Here is a 24,112-nt window from a genome sequence, read left to right on the forward strand (position 1 = left end):
TTAAGTTAGAACACCTCCGCGCCCTGCTTAAGGAGGTGTTAACTACTCTAGATGATTGTGATTCTCTGGTAATTCCAGAGAAATTGTGCAAGATGGACAAATTCTTAGAGGTTCCAGTGCACGCTGATGCCTTTCTGATACCCAAGCGGGTGGCGGACATAGTGACTAAGGAGTGGGAAAAGCCAGGTATACCTTTTGTTCCACCTCCTATATTCAAGAAAATGTTCCCCATTGTCGACCCCAGAAAGGACACATGGCAAACGGTTCCTAAGGTTGAGGGGGCGGTTTCAACGTTAGCTAAGCGCACAACTATTCCTATTGAGGACAGTTGCGCTTTCAAAGATCCTATGGATAAAAAATTAGAAGGACTGTTAAAAAAGAATTTATTCAGCAGGGTTTCCTTCTTCAACCAATCTCGTGCATTATTCCTGTCACTACCACAGCGTATTTTGGTTCGAGGAACTGGAAAATTTGCTTCAAAGGGAGACTCCATATGATGAAGTCATGGACAGAATTCACGCACTTAAGTTGGCTAATTCATTTATTTTGGATGCCGCTTTTCAATTGCTAAGTTAGTAGCGTAAAATTCAGGGTTTGCTATAGTGGCGCGCAGAGCGCTTTGGCTAAAATCCTGGTCGGCGGATGTGTCGTCCAAGAATAAATTGCTTAATATTCCTTTCAAGGGTAAGACCCTATTCGGGCCAGAATTGAAAGAGATTATTTCAGACATTACTGGTGGAAAGGGACATGCCCTCCCCCAAGATAGGCCTTTTAAGGCTAAGAACAAATCTAATTTTCGTTCCTTTTTCAATTTCAGGAATCGACCAAATCCTAACTCTGCGGCCTCCAGACAAGAAGGCAACACTTCCCAACCTAAACCAGCATGGAAACCATTGCAAGGTTGGAACAAGGGTAAACAGGCCAAAAAGCCTGCTGCTGCTACCAAGACAGCATGAAGGGTTAGCCCCCGATCGGGACCGGATCTAGTAGGGGGCAGACTCTCTCTCTTTGCTCAGGCTTGGGCAAGAGATGTTCCGGATCCCTGGACACTAGAATAGTCTCTCAGGGATATCTTCTAGAATTCAAGGAACTTCCTCCAAAGGGAAGGTTCCACATGTCTCGCTTATCTTCAGACCAGATAAAGAGACAGGCATTCTTACACTGCGTAGGAGACATAGTAAAGATGGGAGTGATACACCCAGTTCCAATAACGGAACAAGGAAGATTTTACCAACAATCCAGGAGGGTCAATATATGACTACCGTGGATTTAAAGGATGCGTACCTGCATATTCCTATCCACAAAGATCACCATTAGTTCCTGAGGTTCGCCTTCCTGGAAAGACAGTTCGTGGCTCTTCCATTCGGTTTAGCCACTGCTCCCAGAATTTTCACAAAGGTGCTAGGGTCCCTTCTAGCGGTATTAAGACCGAGGGGCATTGCTATAGCACCTTATCTAGACGACATTCTAACCCAAGCGTCGTCTCTTTCCAAAGCAAAGGCCCATACAAGACATTGTTCTAGCCTTTCTCAGATCTCACGGGTGGAAGGTGAACGTAGAAAAGAGTTCCCTGTTCCCGTCAACAAGAGTTCCCTTTCTGGGAACAATAATAGATTCTATGGAAATGAAGATCTTCCTGACAGAGGTCAGAAAATCAAAACTTCTGAGCGCTTGTCAAGTTCTTCACTCTATTCTGCAGCCTTCCATAGCTCAGTGCATGGAAGTAATAGGATTAATGGTCGCAGCAATGGACATAGTTCCTTTTGCTCGAATTCATCTAAGACCATTACAACTGTGCATGCTCAAACAGTGGAATGGGGATTATGCAGACTTGTCTCCCCAGATTCAAGTAGACCAGGTAATCAGGGATTCTCTCCGCTGGTGGTTGTCTCAGGATCACCTGTCTCAGGGAATGAGTTTCCACAGACCAGAGTGGGTCATCGTCACGACCGACGCCAGTCTCTTAGGCTGGGGCGCGATCTGGGACTCTCTGAAAGCTCAAGGTCTATGGTCTCGAGAAGAGTCTCTTCTTCCGATAAACATTTTAGAACTGAGAGAGATATTCAATGCGCTCCTGGTTTCGCCTCACCTGGGCAAAGGTCAAATTCATATGGTTCCAGTCGGACAACATGACGACTGTAGCGTACATCAATCATCAGGGGGGAACAAAGAGTTCCTTGGCGATGAGAGAGGTATCCAAGATCATCAAATGGGCGGAGGATCACTCCTGCCACCTATCTGCAATTCACATCCCAGGAGTGGACAACTGGGAGGCGGATTATTTGAGTCGTCAGACTTTCATCCGGGGGAGTGGGAACTCCACCCGGAGGTCTTTGCCCAATTAACTCAACAATGGGGCATTCCAGATATGGATCTGATGGCGTTTCGCCAGAACGCCAAGGTTCCTCCATACGGGTCCAGATCCAGGGATCCCAAGGCGACACTGGTGGATGCATTAGTGGCTCCTTGGTCGTTCAACCTAGCTTATGTGTTTCCACCGTTCCCTCTCCTTCCCAGGCTTGTAGCCAGGATCAAACAGGAGAAGGCTTCGGTGATCTAATAGCTCCTGCGTGGCCACGCAGGACTTGGTATGCAGACCTGGTGAATATGTCATCAGCTTCACCATGGAAGCTACCTTTGAGACAGGATCTTCTAGTACAAGGTCCATTCGAACATCCAAATCTAGTCTCTCTCCAACTGACTGCCTGGAAATTGAACGCTTAATTCTATCTAAGCGTGGGTTTTCTGAATCGGTTATAGATACTTTGGTTCAGGCCAGAAAGCCTGTAACTAGGAAAATTTTCAAATAAGATATGGCAAAAAATATATCTGTTAGTGCAGATCCAAGGGATACTCTTGGAGTAAAATGAAGGTTCCAAGAATACTTTCCTTTCTCCAAGAGGGCTTGGATAAAGGTTTGTCAGCTAGTTTTCTTAAAGGACAGATATCTGCTCTGTCGGTTTTGTTACACAAGCGTTTGGCAGCTGTGCCAGATGTACAGGCGTTTGTACAGGCTTCAGTCAGGATCAAGCCTGTGTATAGACCTATGACTCCTCCTTGGAGTCTAAACTTAGTTCTTTCAGTTCTTCAGGGGGTTCCTTTTGAACCTATGCATTCCATAGATGTTAAATTACTATCTATTTCTTCTGCTAGAAGAGTTTCAGAGTTATCTGCTTTGCAGTGTACTTCTCCCTATCTGGTATTCCATACAGATAAGGTAGTTTTGCGTACCAAGCCTGGTTTTCTTCCAAAGGTCGTTTCTAACAGGAATATTAACCAGGAGATTGTGGTTCCTTCTCTGTGTCCGAATCCAGTTTCAAAGAAGGAACGTTTGTTACACAACCTAGATGTAGTCCGTGCTTTAAAATTCTATTTAGAAGCAACTAAGGATTTCAGACAAACATCATCCTTGTTTGTTGTGTATTCTGGTAAGAGGAGAGGACAGAAAGCTACTGCTACCTCTCTTTCCTTTTGGCTGAAAAGCATAATCCGATTGGCTTATGAGACTGCTGGACGGCAGCCTCCTGAACGATTTACAGCTCATTCTACTAGAGCTGTGGCTTTCACATGGGCCTTCAAGAACGAGGCTTCTGTTGATCAGATCTGTAGGGCAGCGACTTGGTCTTCCCTGCATACTTTGCCAAATTTTACAAATTCGATACTTATGCTTCTTCGGAGGCTATTTTTGGGAGAAAGGTTTTGCAAGCCGTGGTGCCTTCCGTTTAGGTAACCTGATTTGCTCCCTCCCTTCATCCGTGTCCTAAAGCTTTGGTATTGGTTCCCACAAGTAAGGATGAAACCGTGGACCAGACACACCAATGTTGGAGAAAACAGAATTTATGTTTACCTGATAAATTTCTTTCTCCAACGGTGTGTCCGGTCCACGGCCCGCCCTGTTTTTTTAGTCAGGTTTGAAAAATGTCTTTCTTTATACACTACAGTCACCACGGCACCCTATAGTTTCTCCTTTTTCTCCTAACCATCGGTCGAATGACTGGGGGGGCGGAGCCAGAGGGGGGGCTATATGGACAGCTCTTGCTGCGTGCTCTCCTTGCCATTCCCTGTAGGGGAGGAGAATATCCCACAAGTATGGATGAAACCGTGGACCGGACACACCGTTGGAGAAAGAAATTTATCAGGTAAACATAAATTCTGTTTTTTCAAGGATTTTTGGATAAATTCTGTCCAAAATCAATGGATTCAAAGCATTGTCTCTCAAAGGTATTGAATAGGATTCAGAGTAAGACCTCCTGTGAGAAGATTTTCTCTCTCACGTATCCCAGCAAATCCAGTAAAAGCTCAGGCTTTCCTGATGTGTGTTTCAGACCTGGAGTCTTCAGGGGCAATCATGCCGGTTCCTTTTCAGGAACAAGGTCTGGGGTTTTATTCAAATCTATTCATTGTCCCAAAGAAGGAAAATTCTTTCAGACCAGTTCTGGATTTGAAAATTTTGAATCGTTATGTAAGAGTATCAACTTTCAAGATGGTGACTATAAGGACTATTCTGCCTTTTGTTCAGCAAGCACATTATATGTCTACAATAGACTTGCAGTATGCATACCTTCATATTCCGATTCATCCAGATCATTATCAGTTCCTGAGATTCTCTTTTCTAGACGAGCATTACCAATGTGTTGCTGTCATATTATAGCTGGTGTCACCTTACTCCTATCAAATTCTATTCCCTTCACACCTGTAATTGGATCATCGCTTCTGCTATAAAGCTCACCTTACAACTTACATCTTTGCTTGGTATTCTGTCTTCATTGAGCTCCGTGTCAAGCCCCTCCCCTAGGAGATACTCTGAACTGAATCGTTGGTTTCTCTGCCTGCCTTCTCATCAGCTGCTGCAACACCTAGCAACTTCCGGATTCGTTGCGGTGACGTCACACGCCGACGGACTCACTTCAGCTGCAGCCGCCACTACCCGCTCTCTCCACTTCCATCTCTCAAATACCGAGCAGGTTTGATCTAAATTCAGCCTCTATGTACATATGCTTAATTTAAGACTTAGATTGCGAACTTGTGCTTTACTATTCACTGTAACTACACCTTCCTAATTATGTATGCCATAGTCTGCCTGAACTTACGTTGTTTTTAACTTATTTTGTTCTACAACTACCACTCCATCTCAGTTTCTGTATAAGCTCTTTGAGTTATTTTTGCCTGCTGTCCTTATTTATATGTCCTCACCTACTTATACTTGACATATATATATGCTTTATTATTTTTTCTCATATGAGTTGTTGGTAAGATTAACCATTTGTATATGAGGTTATATACAGATGCACATCAGGAGCCATAGAACAAATTGTAAATCTTCTGCAAAATATTAAGTTTCATATATGTTCAGTCTCCACCATCCAGCAGGAGTTTTTACAGACATACATATTTTCTTTGTTAGGAATGAGATCTGCATTTGTGATCCTTAAACTCATTGAGTTAACTATCTTTCACAGGGCGTATATGATAAATACCAAGCCCCAAAATGGATCCAGCAGACCTAGTTAAACATGTTCAGGTTCTCACAGAAAGAGTAGAGACACTCACACAAGGTTACAACAGTCTACACCAAGAAAATACAAACTTGAAATTATATATTATTGAAAAATTACAGTCTTTGAGCTCCTCAAATTTAGCATCAGATCCCCAACCCAGTCCTCCAGAGAAATTCTCTGGTGATAGAAGGCAATACAAAGAATTTAAAAATGCTTGCCTTTTATATTATGCATTAAAACCAAGATCATATCCTAATGATAACTCTAAGGTGTTAACTACAATTTCCTATTTGAGAGGAGAGCCCCGTAGCTGGGCTAACACATTCTTTGAGACTGATGACCCTATCTTGTATTCTTTAGAAAATTTCTTCAAAGCTATGAGTCAATTATATGACGACCCAAATAAACAACTCACTGCAGAAAATACTATGAGGTCTTTGAGACAAAATAAACGACAGGTGGAAGAATATGTTACTGACTTTAAAAAATGGTCAAAGGACACACTCTGGAATGACCTGTCGCTTAGAAATCAATTCCGGTTAGGGCTGTCTGATGCCCTAAAAGATGAACTGGCGAGAGTTCAGTTACCTGATTCTCTTGAAGATTTAATTAACCTCTGCATAGTTCTTGATAGAAGAATTAGAGAAAGGAGAGTTGATAGGTATCAGTCAGATCACTCAATTAAAAAAACATACACTCCAAGTTATTTAGAACATAGCATGAAAGTTACTAACAAAGATCCACCTGAACCAATGGATCTAGGATTTATTAGAGGACCCCTGAACCAACAGGAGAAACTAAGAAGACGCAGTAACAACCTGTGTATGTACTGCTGAGCGCCAGATCACACAGTTAAAGACTGCCCTCAATTGCGCACAAGGAAGGGTAAGCAAACAACTACTGCTAAATCAGCATATAGTAAACTTTCATCTCACTGTTTATTATCTATTCTTTTACAGTGGGACCAACATCAACTCCAAACCCAGGCTATCCTTGATTCCGGGGCTAGTTTGAATTATATTGATGTAGATTTCGTTAATCAAAATAAAATTCCATTAATCAAAAAAGCTAACCCCACTGTGTTACGTTTTATTGATGGAAAGTCTATTTCCTCAGGTCCTATTTATTACCAAACTATTCCTCTAAGAGTTATTTCTAAACAGAACCACACGGAATATATAACATTTGATGTTATTCCATCACCTCTTTATCCTGTAATACTTGGTATTACCTGGTTATCTTTACATGACCCCAATATCACTTGGTCAATTTCTACAATTGAGTTCTCTTCAGATTACTGTAAAAAGACATGTTTCCACTCTCATGTTCTTTTAACAAACACACCTTCTATACCCCCACAATATCAGACATTCTCTGATGTTTTTGACAAAAAAGAGGCAGAAAACCTGCCTCCTCATAGAAAATATGATTGTCCAATTGATTTAATACCTGGAGTGGACATTCCATATGGGCATATTTTCCCTTTATCAGATTCAGAATTAGAATTCTTGAAAACATATTTGGAGGAGAATTTAAAAAAAGGGTTTATTAAACCATCTACTTCTCCTGCAGGAGCAGGGATATTCTTCGTTCGGAATAAAGATCAAAGCTTAAGATCTATTGTCGATTATCGCGAACTGAATAAGCGCACCGTTAAAAACCGATACCCTCTACCTTTAATACCTGACCTGATAGAAAGGTTACAAGGTGCGAAATTTTTCACAAAATTGGACTTAAGGGGTGCATATAATTTTGTTCGAATTAAATCAGGGCATGAATGGCTGACAGCCTTTCGAACCCGATATGGGTTATATGAATATACGGTCATGCCCTTCGGGCTATGTAACGCCCCTGCGACTTTCCAGTATCTGATTAATGATATTTTTAAAGACCTACTCGACATATTCATAGTGATCTATTTGGATGACATTCTGATCTACTCCAAGTCATTTGATGAACATATTCAACATGTAAAAGTGGTTCTTACCAGGTTACGTGAAAACCACCTTTATGTAAAACTTGAAAAATGTGAATTCCACACTAACAAGATAACTTTTTTAGGTTACACTATTAGTTCTGATGGAATAAACATGGAAGAGGATAAGATTTCAGCGATCTTACGTTGGCCGAGACCCACTTATAAGAAACAAGTCCAGAGATTCATGGGCTTTGCTAATTTGTATCGGAAATTTATACGAAACTTTGCACATATAACAAAACCATTAACAAATCTTACAAAGAAGAATACACCCTTTCAGTGGGGAATTGAAGCACAAACAGTCTTTGATAACTTAAAGAAATCTTTCACTAGTGCACCCATCTTGCACTTCCCAAATCCAAAACTCCAATACATCCTAGAGGTAGATGCCTTGAATGTAGCAATTGGAGCTATTCTCTCACAAAGAGAGAGTTTGGAAAAACCATTACATCCAGTAGCTTATTACTCACGAACCCTGTCATCGGCAGAAGAAAATTACCCAATAGGAGAAAAAGAACTTCTCGCTATTAAAAGTTCCATGGAACACTGGAGGCATCTTCTTGAAGCCACATCAAACCCCATATTGATTTATACAGATCATAGGAACCTGCAGTACCTTAAAACCAACAGGACTTTAACATCAAGACAGGTTCGATGGAATCTCTTCTTCAATAGGTTCAACTTCCTCATAACATACAGATCGGCCTCAAAAAATCGTAAGGCAGACGCTCTTTCCCGTCAGTTTGATATTACTAACAATTCAAACAAAGAGGGAACAATCATCTCTTCAGACCATTTTTTAGGCCTCACTCTTGATCAACAACAATTGTTCTCTGCTAAACAGTTAACTGATTCCAATATACCAAAAACAGAACTTCATCTACAAGATGATGGGTTGTATTACCATGATCAACAAATTTATGTACCAGAATCTCTCCGAACTATGGTGCTTCAGACTTTACATGATTCAACACTTTCTGGACATCCAGGTATTACTAAGACACAAGAACTTGCTAAAAGATTCTTCTGGTGGCCTTCTTTAGCACAAGATGTGGCTGAATATGTACAGTCATGTAAGGTTTGTGTTACCTCCAAAAAAGGGAAGAAAGCACCATTTGGACAACTTCTACCCTTGCCTACTCCAGATAGGCCTTGGCAGGATATTGCTATAGACTTTATAGTAGACTTACCTCCAGCTAACAAATTCAACACAATAGTTGTAATAGTCGATTTGTTCAGTAAGATGGTCCATTTTGTACCTTTCCATAAGCTTCCTACCGCTTACGAAACAGCCAATATAGTCTATAACAACATCTTCAAACTACATGGATTACCCGACTCTATCACCTCAGACCGAGGTACACAGTTTACCAGTAAATTCTGGCAAGAACTTTGTAAAAAACTTGGAATTACAAGAAGGTTGTCTAGTGCTTACCATCCTCAAAGTAACGGACAGACTGAAAAAACGAATCAATGGGTAGAACAGTACCTGCGTTGTTTTGCCACTGCTCAACAGGATAATTGTTCTGACCTTCTGATACATGCTGAATTTGCTTTTAACAATACATATCACAACTCTACAAAGAATACACCATTTTTTGTAAATTACGGCTTTCACCCAAATTATCACTGGGACAATAGTTTCCAAAAGTAAATGTCCAATGGTTAATCAAATGATTAACACGATTGCCGAAACTTTCACCTCAATTAGGGATAACATTACGCTAGCTAAGAAAAAACAAAAGTTCTACTATGATACACGTAGAACTACCTCCCCAAATTATGCAGTGGGTGATTTTGTTTGGCTCTCAACCCGTAATCTAAAACTACACTATCCTTCGAAAAAACTCTCATCAGTTTTCATAGGACCATTTCCAATTTCCAGAATTATAAACCAAAATGCAGTAACCCTTAAATTACCAATTAATATGAAAATACATCCAACCTTCCATGTATCTCTGTTAAAACCATATAAGAAACTTAGAGACCACAATCCTATCACGCCTAGTATACCCCAACTCTTAGTTCCATCTAGTGAATATGAAGTTCAAAAGATACTTGACTCCAGAAAAGTTGGTGGAGTACTCCAATATCTGATACATTGGAAGGGTTATCCTGATGAGGATGACTCTTGGGAGCCTGCTACACAAGTATCTGCACCTTGGTTGGTCACTTTATTCCATCGGAGACATCCTGACCGACCCTCACCTGATCTCCGGAGGTGATCTTTGGAAGGGGTGTCCTGTCATTATAGCTGGTGTCACCTTACTCCTATCAAATTCTATTCCCTTCACACCTGTAATTGGATCATCGCTTCTGCTATAAAGCTCACCTTACAACTTACATATTTGCTTGGTATTCTGTCTCCATTGAGCTCCGTGTCAAGCCCCTCCCCTAGGAGATACTCTGAACTGAATCGTTGGTTTCTCTGCCTGCCTTCTCATCAGCTGCTGCAACACCTAGCAACTTACGAATTCGTTGCGGTGACGTCACACGCCGACGGACTCACTTCGGCTGCAGCAGCCACTACCCGCTCTCTCCACTTCCATCTCTCAAATACCGAGCAGGTTTGATCTAAATTCAGCCTCTATGTACATATGCTTAATTTAAGACTTAGATTGCGAACTTGTGCTTTACTATTCACCGTAACTACACCTTCCTAATTATGTATGCCATAGTCTGCCTGAACTTATGTTGTTTTTAACTTATTTCGTTCTACAACTACCACTCCATCTCAGTTTCTGTATAATCTCTTTGAGTTATTTTTGCCTGCTGTCCTTATTTATATGTCCTCACCTACTTATACTTGACATATATATATATGCTTTATTATTTTTTCTCATATGAGTTGTTGGTAAGATTAACCATTTGTATATGAGGTTATATACAGATGCACATCAGGAGCCATAGAACAAATTGTAAATCTTCTGCAAAATATTAAGTTTCATATATGTTCAGTCTCCACCATCCAGCAGGAGTTTTTACAGACATACATATTTTCTTTGTTAGGAATGAGATCTGCATTTGTGATCCTTATACTCAATGAGTTAACTATCTTTCTTTAACTACCACTCCATCTCAGTTTCTGTATAAGCTCTTTGAGTTATTTTTGCTTGCTGTCCTTATTTATATGTCCTCACCTACTTATACTTGACATATATACAGGGAGTGCAGAATTATTAGGCAAGTTGTAGTTTTGAGGATTAATTTTATTATTGAACAACAACCATGTTCTCAATGAACCCAAAAAACTTATTAATATCAAAGCTGAATAGTTTTGGAAGTAGTTTTTAGTTTGTTTTTAGTTATAGCTATTTTAGGGGGATATCTGTGTGTGCAGGTGACTATTACTGTGCATAATTATTAGGCAACTTAACAAAAAACAAATATATACACATTTCAATTATTTATTTTTACCAGTGAAACCAATATAACATCTCAACATTCACAAATATACATTTCTGACATTCAAAAACAAAACAAAAACAAATCAGTGACCAATATAGCCACCTTTCTTTGCAAGGACACTCAAAAGCCTGCCATCCATGGATTCTGTCAGTGCTTTGATCTGTTCACCATCAACATTGCATGCAGCAGCAACCACAGCCTCCCAGACACTGTTCAGAGAGGTGTACTGTTTTCCCTCCTTGTAAATCTCACATTTGATGATTGACCACAGGTTCTCAATGGGGTTCAGATCAGGTGAACAAGGAGGCCATGTCATTAGATTTTCTTCTTTTATACCCTTTCTTGCCAGCCACGCTGTGGAGTACTTGGACGCGTGTGATGGAGCATTGTCCTGCATGAAAATCATGTTTTTCTTGAAGGATGCAGACTTCTTCCTGTACCACTGCTTGAAGAAGGTGTCTTCCAGAAACTGGCAGTAGGACTGGGAGTTGAGCTTGACTCCATCCTCAACCCGAAAAGGCCCCACAAGCTCATCTTTGATGATACCAGCCCAAACCAGTACTCCACCTCCACCTTGCTGGCATCTGAGTCGGACTGGAGCTCTCTGCCCTTTACCAATCCAGCCACGGGCCCATCCATCTGGCCCATCAAGACTCACTCTCATTTCATCAGTCCATAAAACCTTAGAAAAATCAGTCTTGAGATATTTCTTGGCCCAGTCTTGACGTTTCAGCTTGTGTGTCTTGTTCAGTGGTGGTCGTCTTTCAGCCTTTCTTACCTTGGCCATGTCTCTGAGTATTGCACACCTTGTGCTTTTGGGCACTCCAGTGATGTTGCAGCTCTGAAATATGGCTAAACTGGTGGCAAGTGGCATCTTGGCAGCTGCACGCTTGACTTTTCTCAGTTCATGGGCAGTTATTTTGCGCCTTGGTTTTTCCACACGCTTCTTGCGACCCTGTTGACTATTTTGAATGAAACGCTTGATTGTTCGATGATCACGCTTCAGAAGCTTTGCAATTTTAAGAGTGCTGCATCCCTCTGCAAGATATCTCACTATTTTTGACTTTTCTGAGCCTGTCAAGTCCTTCTTTTGACCCATTTTGCCAAAGGAAAGGAAGTTGCCTAATAATTATGCACACCTGATATAGGGTGTTGATGTCATTAGACCACACCCCTTCTCATTACAGAGATGCACATCACCTAATATGCTTAATTGGTAGTAGGCTTTCGAGCCTATACAGCTTTGAGTAAGACAACATGCATAAAGAGGATGATGTGGTCAAAATACTCATTTGCCTAATAATTCTGCACTCACTGTATATGCTTTATTATTTTTTCTCATATGAGTTGTTGGTAAGATTAACCATTTGTATATGAGGTTATATACAGATGCACATCAGGAGCCATAGAACAAATTGTAAATCTTCTGCGAAATATTAAGTTTCATATATGTTCAGTCTCCACCATCCAGCAGGAGTTTTTACAGACATACATATTTTCTTTGTTAGGAATGAGATCTGCATTTGTGATCCTTATACTCATTGAGTTAACTATCTTTCACAGGGCGTATATGATAGTTGCTCTTCCATTTGGCCTAGCAACAGCTCCAAGAATCTTTTCAAAGGTTCTAGGTGTCCTTCTCTCTGTAATCAGAGAGCAGGGTATTGCGGTGTTTCCTTATTTGGACAATATCTTGGTACTAGCTCAGTCTTTACGTTCTGCAGAATCTCACACGAATCAACTAGTGTTGTTTCTTCAAAAACATGATTGGAGGATCAATTTACCAAAAAGTTTCTTGATTCCTCAGACAAGGGTCACCTTTTTAGGTTTCCAGATAGATTGTGTCCATGACACTGTCTCTAACAGACAAGAGACATTTGAAATTGGTTGCAGCCTGTCGGCACCTTCAGTCTCAGTCATTCCCTTCAGTGGCTATGTGCATGGAAGTTTTAGGCCTCATGACAGCAGCATCGGACGCGATTCCTTTTGCTCGTTTTCACATGAGACCTCTCCAGCTTTTTATGCTGAATCAATGGTGCAGGGATTATACAAAGATATCACAGTTAATATCCTTATATCCCAATGTTCGACACTCTCTGACGTGGTGGTTAAATCACCAGCGTTTAGTTCAAGGGGCTTCCTTTGTTCAGCCAACCTGTACTGTGATCACTACAGACGCAAGTTTTTCAGGTTGGAGAGCTGTTTGGGGATCTCTGACAGCACAAGGGGTTTGGAAATCTCAAGAGGCAAGATTACCAATCAATATTTTAGAACTCTGTGCAATTCTCAGAGCTTTTCAGTTTATCTAAAGAAAGTGAGTATCCCTTTAATTACAAACAAGCACTTTGCGTATTATAGATGCTTGGTTTGGCTGTCGACAGCTTTAATTAAACAGGTTGCTCATGAATTACCATATATTGGAGTAACATTACCTTTGATTTATACCTGAATCCTGGTTTGAAGATACTACTTTACCATGTGCTGTTATAGCTATGTAATTACTATACCCGTACATGTGTTCACAAAAGGGTGCCGTTTTAAATTATTGCGGTACTAGTATAGTGCAAATTGCACTGCTTCCATTATCAATAGTGTGTTTAAACATTGAAGCAATTTAAGTAATTGCTTATTTGCTGCCATACTTGTAGTATTTCCCTCAGAGGGGAACCGTAAGAGAAACGCAGCGTCAAGGGTTCCTTTTTTGTTTTAAGAGTTCTCCTTTATGTCTTGATAAACATATATAATGAACTGTGAGTTTTGAATTCGAAGCACTTTAAAATAGTAGTGCTACAGCACCGATATAGATTACAATGCTTAATTCGGTAACTGGTGGTTTTTAATTAATGGCAACTTTCAAGCAATAGTGCTAGTACACTGACATAGATATATATTGTGCTTGAATTAATACATAGCAATCCAGTTACGGAATCCCTGCTGTTAGTTTGACTTATTTTCCTTATTAGTGAATAGCTAACTTATATAAACCAAAGGAGCTTAGAAACAACTAATTCATCCTTTGAATAGTATCTATATATCGTACAATCTTTTGGTTAATAACTTTCAAGCTATAAGCATCATTTGAGCAAAAAATAAGTAATTTAGGGCGGAGCTAGCTGGCTTCCAGAGCAGATGTGTGTGACCAGAGCTCCCGACATTATTATACATAAATGAGACAAAAAACGATCTTGCTACCTACAAAATTGAACTAGTCCACTCCTGTAACCAAGTGACCAGTCAGGCTGTCATTGACCTGCCGGCAGAAGCTGAGAGTAGTGGAACTTGGGGAACTCCAGTCTTGGGCCCTTAGGCCGTGACTGTAAGTACAGCTGGGACTCCCTACCGCAACTGATCCCTCACCTCGCCCTGCAGGGTAAGCGCTGTCAGCCCAAAACCACAAGGGTCATAAGGACCATTCACAGCTGGACATGGACATCTGAGCTGCTGTCTGAGTGGATCCGGCCCCTACGCAGCACCGCGCGCCATTACTGTCTGCACTGCACGGACTCTGATACTCTGCAATATGGCGGACCTATACAGCGCAGCTCAAGTCTTGCTGAAAGATTTTGAAACAGCAATGCTGGCCAGGTTTGATACCTTATTACTGAAAATGCGGCCTACTGGAGATCGTGAGGCTGCGGTGATGGCGGTGGGGGAGACGGGCTCTGTCGGAGTCGCATGTAAAGATACACAGCTTAACCTGTGTCCGCTGACTGGTGAGGACAGATTTACTCAGCCCACGCTAAATTGCGCTGAGGGACTGCTGTGCTTCACGAGTGAGGGGAGTTTGCTGGACAGACGCATCGCTGGGTCTCCTGGGCGTGGGTTACTGCTCGAGGACGGCGGTACCCGCTCCCTGCCTCCTGGGTCTCCGAGACCGCAACGTGCTGTGAGTTTGCAGGGGGGGAGAAAATATTTGGCGCTGCCCTTCTCTGGAATTCAGTGCAGGTCAGCCATCTTTGGTCTTGCCCAGGCTCATGTCCAGGAGACTAGCTGAGGTTGAAACTGCCCCAATGGGCTGTGTGGAGTCTGGTTGCACAGCCTTATCACCGGCCTATAGGACAGGAGTGGGCTGAAGAGAATTACTGGATGCTGCCTTGAGTTACCGGACATTGACGTTTTGCTGCTGTGATGTCTGGTGATTTTAATTCTAGAGTTTATTAAGAGTCTAGCTGCTGAACAGTATATACTGTTTTTATGAAGCCCTTGGGCTGATCTAGCACTGCTCCCTCTATACTGAATAGCTTGACAAAGACTATATGTAAACTGAATGTTATGAGAATGCTACTTATGCAATCCCATTTTAGTGTTATCTTAAGCTGATAAATAAGTATTTCAAGTAAGGTCCTTGATATTTAAACTCATTATGTATCTGTTAGTGTTTTAATCTGGTTAACTTTATCTTGCAAGATAGATATTCACTAAATTTAACATTCCTGGAGCCCTTATTGTATGGTTCGTGGGACTCTTTTCCATATACATATGTATTGTCAGCTTCCTCAAAATTATGGTAGTCCCCTACTCATAATACCCGATGTGAGGAGGAGAACATTTACATCAATTATAATTTAAGTTTCATGGCTTATCCAAGGAAGGGGACTCTATTACCAATTCTGAGGTAAGGGATAAATAGTTTATCCTCCACACTCTATTTGACAGAGTTATGTAGCCTCTGTCCTGTTCGTGGAGCCTCTGGTATGATTTTCATTTGCATGTGTGTAAGAATGGCTCTTCGGATCTTATTACTGAATGATGTATTATATGTATTACTCTGTATTTCAAAGTCTGCAAACTGGCTATTTCTACAATTTTGGTATAGATACTAGCTCAAATATATATTCAACGTATAGGATTGATTTTTTGGTAGGTTGCTTAAATGCTAGAAGGTCTAAGGTAACTAACATAAGTGTTTCCCATGCTTCCACAGAATAGGATTTTGATAGGATGAATGAAAATGAATAGAGACATTGGTTAATTTTCATTATAAATTGGATAAGTGTGGTCACTTAGGGATTTCATGCATGCTCCTCTAGCAACACAGTGCAACTAGACCTGACTGTGATTAGTTATACTCATTTACCTATTCGTATTCAGGCTCTCTGGCGAAGCAGTTTTTGCAGCTCTATTACTATGATATAATGTTTAGCATGTGTATATTTGATGTTATGTTTAAGTTTATTACTTCCTTCAATCTTAATACTAGTTTTCCGGACCTACCCAGGGTCCTAGTAGACATATGAAGGAATCTGTATAGTGTAGGCCTAGACTGGGCCTGCATCTCCCAAAAATCCTCTGTTTAGCAAATTGATTCCATTGGGGTCCAAAAGTGGCCTCAGGGGTCTTTGAGGAAAAAGAGGGTGCTTTTAGGTTTGCTCCCCAATACTTAATAATTCGAGTCATGTTTTAACTTGGGAACACTATGTAACTGTTATGATAAGGGAACTATCCCTAAATATTTGCTTATGTATTTCCTATGTACGTGATATTTGTTCTGTATCTCCTGTTTGACATAAGTTTGATTGAGCTAACCGTCTACTATTTTTGTAATTGTTATTCCCTCAATAAAAAAACTTCTTTAAAAAAAATAAAAAAATAAGTAATTTAACTTAGAGTATAATTCCCAATGATAAAATGACTATTAAGTCTACATATATGTTAATATAAAGGGAAATACTACAAGTATAGCAGCAAATAAGCAATTACTTAACAAATTGCTTCAATGTTTAAACACACTATTGATAATAGAAGCAGTGCAATTTGCACTATACTATACCGCAATAATTTAAAACAGCACCCTTTTGTGAACACATCTACGGGTATAGTAATTACATAGCTATAACAGCACATGGTAAAGTAGTATCTTCAAACCAGGATTCAGGTATAAATCAAAGGTAATGTTACTCCCAATATATGGTAATTCATGAGCCACCTGTTTAATAAAAGCTGTCGACAGCCAAACCAAGCATCTATAATACGCAAAGTGCTTGTTTGTAATTAAAGGGATACTCCCTTTCTTTAGATAAGCGGCTACTACCTTGAATAAACAGTAAAATAAGCCAACTAATAGGCTAAGAGATCTAGCATCATAAGGAACAATTTGTTTGTTGTTCCCAAAAAGGAGTGAACCTTCAGACCAATTTTAGACCTCAAGAGTCTAAACAAATTTCTAAGGGTTCCATCCTTCAAGATGTAAACTATTCGTTCCATTCTTCCCTTAATCCTTAAAACTGTGTATTTAAAGGGCGTGTACCTACATGTTCCGATTCTCAGGGATCATCACAGGTTCCTAAGGTTTGCCTTCCAAGACGAGCACTTCCAGGTCGTGGCTCTTCCTTTTCGGGCTGGCCACTGCTCCCAGAATTTTCACAAAGGTTCTGGGGTCTCTGTTGGTGGTCCTTCGGTCTCGGGGCATTGGGGATGGCGCCTTATTTGGACGACATTCTAGTCCAGGGACCATCCTTTCAGCAAGAAAGATCCCACACCGACATAGTGTTATCTTTCCTGAGAACTCACGGGTGGAAGGTAAATTTGGAAAAGCGTTCTCTAGTTCCAGACACAAGGGGCACCTTCTTGGGAACAATAATAGACTCCCTGTCTATGAAGATTTTTCTGACAGAGGTCAGGAAATCAAAGATTATCGATACTTGCCTAGTTCTTCAGTCCACTCCTCGGCCGTCAGTGGCTCAGTGTATGGAGTTAATCGAGCTGATGGTGGCGGCAATGGACATCATCCCGTTTGCTCAGTTCCATCTCAGACCGTGGCAGTTAAACATGCTCAGGCAATGGAACGGAGATTATGCGGACTTGTCTCCTTGAATAACTCTGGACCAGGAGACAAGGAACTCTCTTCATTGATGGTTGTCTCTGGATCATCTTTCCCACGGAACCTACTTTTGCAGACCATCTTGCGTGATTTTGACAACAGATGCCAGCCTACTGGGATGGGGAGCAATCTGGGGCTCCCTAAAATCTCAGGGAATTTGGACTCAGAGTCTATTCTTCCTATAAACATTCTGGAACTGAGAGGCCTGGCCTCAGTTAGCCACGGTCCAGTTTATCAGGTTCCAGTCGGACAACATAACTTCAGTGGCTTACATCAATCATCAGGGAGGAACAAGGAGTACCTTAGCGATGACAGAGGTAACTAAAATAATCCAGTGGGCGTAGGCCCACTCTTGTTACCTGTCGGCAATCCACATCCCAGGGGTAGACAACTGGGAGGCGGATTTCTTGAGCAGGCAGACCTTTCATCCGGGGTGAAAGTGTTCTCCAACCTGATTCTCAGTTGGGGTCAGCTGGAATTCGATCTCATGGCATCTTGACAGAATGCCAAGCTTCCAAGGTACGGGTCGAGGTCCAGGGACCCTCAGGCGGAACTGATAGATGCTCTGGCGGTTCCTTGGAACTTCAGTCTAGCATACCTATTTCCTCAGTTTGTTCTTCCTCCTCGGGTAATTTCTCGAATCAAACAGGAGAGGGCCTCAGTGATTCTCATAGCACTGGCCTGGCCTCGCAGGATTTGGTATGCAGATCTGGTAGAGATGACATCTCTGTCGCCTTGGAGACTTCTGTTGAGGAAGGACCTTCTGATTCAAGGGCCCTTCCTTCACCCAAATCTAGTTTCTCTGATGCTGACTGATTGGAGATTGAACGCTTAATTTTATCCAAGCGGGGGTTTTCTGATTCGGTCATAGAGACCATGATTCAGGCTCGTAAGCCTGTAACTAGAAAGATTTACCATAAGGTTTGGCGTAAATATCTCTATTGGTGGAATCCAAGGGCTGCTCATGGAGTAGAGTTAGGATTCCTAGAATTTTGTCTTTTCTCCAAGAGGGTTTGGAGAAGGGATTATCTAAAAGTAACCTAAAGGGTCAAATCTCGGCCTTATCTATATTGTTACACAAACGTTTGGCGGATGTCCCAGATGTACAATCATTTTGTCAGACCTTGGTCAGGATCAGGCCTGTGTTCAAGCCAGTTACTCCTCCATGGAGTCTTAATTTAGTTCTCAGAGTTCTTCAAGGGGCTCAGTTTGAGCCCATGCATTCCTTAGATATTAAGTTGTTATCTTGGAAAGTTTTATTTCTTGTTGCTATTTCTTCTGCTCGGATATTGTCAGAGCTCTCTGCATTGCAGTACGAGTCTCCATATCTTATTTTTCATTTGGGTACTAAACTAGGATTTCTTCCTAAGGTTGTTTCTGATCGGGACATTAATCAGGAGATTGTTGTTCCTTCCTTGTGTCCTAATCCTCCTTCTCAGAAGGAAAGACTTCTGCACAATTTGCACACAACTAAGGACTTTCGTCGGTCTTCTTCTTTGTGGTTTTCTCAGGAAAACGCAAGGGTCAGAAAGCTACGGCTACTTCTTTCTTTTTGGCTGAAGATTATTATACGTTTTGAATCTGAAACTGCTGAGCAACTGCCTCCCGAGAGAGTTACGGCGCATTCCACTAGGACTGTTGCTTCCTCATTGGCATTCAAAAATGATGCTTCTGTGGAACAGATTTGCAAGGCTGCAACTTGGTCTTCTCTTCACACTTTTCCAAAGTTCTACAAATTTGATACTTTTGCCTCGACTGAGGCCGTTTTTGGGAGAAAGGTTCTTCAAGCAGTGGTTCCTTCCCTTAGGGTTTCCTGGCTTGTCCCTCCCGTATCATCTGTGTACTCTAGCTTTTGGTATTGGATCCCATTAGTAATTAAGATGATCCGTGGACTCATCGTGTCTTAAAAAAGAAAAGAAAATGTATGCTTTCCTGATAAATTTATTTATTTTTTGACACAATGAATCCACGGCCCACCCTGTTCTTTTAGACTGGTTGTGGGTTATGTAAGCTTCAGCACCTCTGCACCTTGGCTTTTCCTTTCTCTTCCTAACTTCGGTCGAATGACTGGCGTGAGAGGGAAGGGAGGAGTTATTTAACAGCTCTGCTGTGGTGCTCTTTGCCTCCTCCTGCTGACCAGGAGGTGAATATCCCATTAGTAATTAAGATGATCCGGGGACTCATTGTGTCAAAAAAGAAATAAATTTATCAGGTAAGCATAAGCGGGGCTTTTCAGAATCTCTATTGGTGTGAATCCAAGGGCTACTCTTGGAGTAGAGTTAGGATTTCTAGAATTTTGTCATTTTTCCAAGAGGGTTTGGAGAAAGGATTATCGACAAGTTCCCTAAAGGGTCAAATATCTGCCTTGTCTATTTTGTTACATAAGCATCTGGCGGACGTACCAGACGTGCAATCTTTTTGTCAGGCCTTGGTCAGGAACAGGCCTGTGTTCAAACCAGTTACTCCTCCATGGAGTCTTAATTTCGTTCTTAAAGTTCTTCAAGGGGCTCTGTTTGAGCCTATGCATTCCTTAGATATTAGGTTGTTATCTTGGAAAGTTTTGTGGCTTGTTGCCATTTCATCTGCTCGTAGAGTGTCAGAGCTCTCAGCATTGCAGTATGAGTCTCCTTACCTTATTTTTCATTCGGCTTAAGGTAGTTTTACATACAAAATTAGGATTTCTTCCTAAAGTAATTTCTGAACGGAACATTAATCAGGAGATTGATGTTCCTTCCTTGTGTCCTAATCCTCCTCCTCAGAAGGAATGGCTTTTGCACAATTTAGATGTGCAAAATTTTACCTACAGGTGACTAAGGATTTTCGTCAGTCTTCTGCCTTATTTGTGGTTTGCTTGGGAAAACGGAAGGGACAGAAAGCCACGGCTACTTCTCTTTCTTTTTGGCTGAAGAGTATCATATGTTTTGCCTATGAGACTGCTGGACAGCAGCCTCCAGAGAGAATTGCGGCTCATTCCACGAGGGCTGTTGCTTCCTCATGGGCATTCAAAAATGAAGCTTTTTGTGGAAAAGATTTGCAAAGCTCCAACTTGGTCCTCTCTTCACACTTTTTCAAAGTTCTATAAATTTGACACTTTTGCCTTGGCTGAGGCCGCTTTTGGGAGAAAGGTTCTTCAAGCAGTGGTGCCTTCCATTTAGGTTCCTGTCTTGCCCCTCCCTTATCCTCCGTATGCTCTAGATTGGGTATTGATTCCCAGTAGTAATTAGATGACCCGTGGACTCATTGTGTCATTAAAAAGAAAATTTATGCTTACCTAATAAATGTATTTCTTTTTTGACACGATGAGTCCATCTATATAGACAGGTTGTTGGTTTGTTATAAACTTCAGACACCTCTGCACCTTGTTACTTCCTTTCTCCAACATTGGTGTGTCCGGTCCACGGCGTCATCCATAACTTGTGGGAATATTCTCCTCCCCAACAGGAAATGGCAAAGAGCACAGAAAAAGCTGTCCATATAGTCCCTCCTAGGCTCCGCCCACCCCAGTCATTCTCTTTGCCGTTGCACAGGCAACATCTCCACGGAGATGGTGAAGAGTATGTGGTGATTAGTAAGATCAAAATTCCTAGGATCCTTTCCTTTCTCCAAGAAGGTTTGGATAAAGGATTATCAGCGAGTTCTCTAAAGGGACAGATTTCTGCTTTATCTGTCTTGTTACACAAACGACTGGCAGCTGTGCCTGATGTTCAAGCTTTTGTTCAGGCTTTGGTCAGGATCAAGCCTGTTTACAGACCTTTGACTCCTCCCTGGAGTCTGAATTTAGTTCTTTCAGTTCTTCAAGGGGTTCCGTTTGAACCTCTACATTCCATAGATATCAAGATGTTATCTTGGACAGTTCTGTTTTTGGTTGCTATTTCTTCTGCTAGAAGAGTTTCTGAGTTATCTGCTTTGCAGTGTAATCCGCCCTATCTGGTGTTCCATTCAAATAAGGTTGTTTTGCGTACTAAACCTGGTTTCCTTCCAAAGGTTGTTTCCAACAAGAATATTAACCAGGAAATAGTTGTGCCTTCTTTGTGTCCGAATCCAGTTTCAAAGAAGGAACGTTTGTTACACAAATTAGATGTAGTTTGTGCTTTAAAGTTCTATTTAGAAGCAACAAAGGATTTCAGACAAACGTCTTCTCTGTTTGTCGTTTATTCTGGCAAGAGGAGAGGTCAAAAAGCTACTGCTACCTCTCTTTCCTTGGCTGAAAAGCATCATCCGATTGGCTTACGAGACTGCCGGACGGCAGCCTCCTGAACGCATCACAGCTCACTCTACTAGGGCTGTGGCTTCCACATGGGCCTTCAAGAACGAGGCTTCTGTTGATCAGATATGTAAGGCAGCGACTTCGTCTTCCCTGCACACTTTTGCCAAATTCTACAAATTTGATACTTTTGCTTCTTCGGAGGCTATTTTTGGGAGAAAGGTTTTGCAAGCCGTGGTGCGTTCTGTTTAGGTAACCTGATTGGCTCCCTCCCTTCATCCGTGTCCTAAAGCTTTGGTATTGGTTCCCACAAGTTATGGATGACGCCGTGGACCGGACACACCAATGTTGGAGAAAACAGAATTTATGCTTACCTGATAAATTACTTTCTCCAACGGTGTGTCAGGTCCACGGCCCGCCCTGGTTTTTTAATCAGGTTTGATGAATTTCTTTCTTTAACTACAGTCACCATGGCACCTTATGGTTTCTCCTGTTTTTTCTCCTGTCCGTCGGTCGAATGACTGGGGTGGGCGGAGCCTAGGAGGGACTATATGGACAGCTTTTGCTGTGCTCTTTGCCATTTCCTGTTGGGGAGGAGAATATTCCCACAAGTTATGGATGACGCCGTGGACTGGACACACCGTTGGAGAAAGTAATTTATCAGGTAAGCATAAATTCTGTTTTCACTCCTTTACTTCAGTCGAATGACTGGAGTCGGAGGCGAGGGAGGTGATATTTAACAGCTTTGCTTTGGTGCTCTTTGCCGCTTCCTGCTGGGCAGGAGTGATATTCCCAGTAGTAATTAGATGATCTGTGGACCTGTGTCAAAACACAAATTTATCAGGTAAGCATAAATTTTCTTTTTCTTTAACAGGATAAAACTGACATAGCTAAATTTTAAACTGATATGGATAATCTGATGTATCTAGGTAAAAGTGTAATAAAATATTTGAACTTTACATGTTATCTGAATACGATCTTGGTGTAGAGTTCCTCAAAGGTCTAAATTTAAAGTTTACACCCTGATGAATAAAGGACCAACAGTCTGACCATTAAAAGATTACTCCCTGGGTGCATCTTTAGCAAAAGATTTCTGCATAGGAGATAAAATATCATAAATCCACTGCTGAATAAGATATATATAGGCAAGGATATGGGGAGGACCAGACATAAAAAAAGGAAAAAACAATAGTTATAAGGAGTTGATATAAGGGATATCAAGGCAGATATTGTGATACATTGTATGCAAATACTTATTGCCACATGGTTATGGGCCCTATACCCATCAGAAGCCACAAATTTAAGAGAGCATAAAGTAGCCTGTAACTAAATTAGTGGATATGCATAACTACATCATCTTTATAAAAATATTTGATGAACAATACTCCAGTCCGTCCTCCCATTAAACTAATCCAAGCCATAAGCCAGCAAGAAAAGCAAAATAGCCATGTCTTGATTATAGTTGAGGGACCTATCTATAAGTAGATCTATTTCAATATGCATCATATAACATAATATTATAGTCAGTTTTAATTGAATGGAGAGTGTTATTGCAGTATTTTGTGAGGGAACTGCGGAAAAATACTCTAAGCCAAAATTTACCTTGCTAGACTATATTAAGGGATGGGGGAGTTAGGAGCATAGATGAAATAATAGGTGTGAGACTTAATATTAGGTAGACATGACCTAAATGGGTTATGGTATAGATAATACGTTTAATTAATGCTCCACAGAGATCATGTATCTATTATGAATAGGAGGTTACTACTGATGCTGGATTTGGTTTTTTTCTTAAGGGATTAACAATTAATATGAACATATAAGTATTAGCATTCCACCAGCTATATTTAACATTATCAATTAGACAAAACACATTATAGGAGTGAACCTTTTGATATGAGTTATATCTGTAACCCTACACAAAATCTTATGCACATTTCAGGTAATAGTCAAGACACATAGAAGAGTCACAATTTCTACCATTCGCCTTGCTAAACATGATACAACTTGTGAATATAGGACTCGTTAATAGAAAAAAACATTAAAAACATAACTGGTATAGTAATTGTTCCAAATAATACTAATTACTGTTTCAACTCAGTGGAACGTCATTCTTAATATCATTACTCCATCTAATATTATAAACTATACAACACTATGCATATATTAGTTACAGACAAGAGATTTCTATTAGTAACCAGCTT

At 41.0% G+C, this 24,112-nt stretch overlaps 1 protein-coding gene across 1 annotated transcript in view; it reads left to right on the forward strand.

Annotated features, from left to right (window-relative positions):
- Positions 1-14,404: 14,404 nt before the first annotated feature.
- Positions 14,405-24,112, forward strand: part of LOC128658217 (serine/threonine-protein phosphatase 2A 56 kDa regulatory subunit alpha isoform-like) — a 167,325-nt gene continuing 157,617 nt past the window's right edge. The window contains exon 1 of the mRNA XM_053712751.1: positions 14,405-14,829. Coding sequence (XP_053568726.1) covers positions 14,405-14,829 — 425 coding nt within the window. The remainder of the gene's footprint in view (positions 14,830-24,112) is intronic.

Source organism: Bombina bombina, chromosome 4 (assembly GCF_027579735.1).
Source record: "Bombina bombina isolate aBomBom1 chromosome 4, aBomBom1.pri, whole genome shotgun sequence".
Lineage (NCBI taxonomy): Eukaryota > Metazoa > Chordata > Amphibia > Anura > Bombinatoridae > Bombina > Bombina bombina.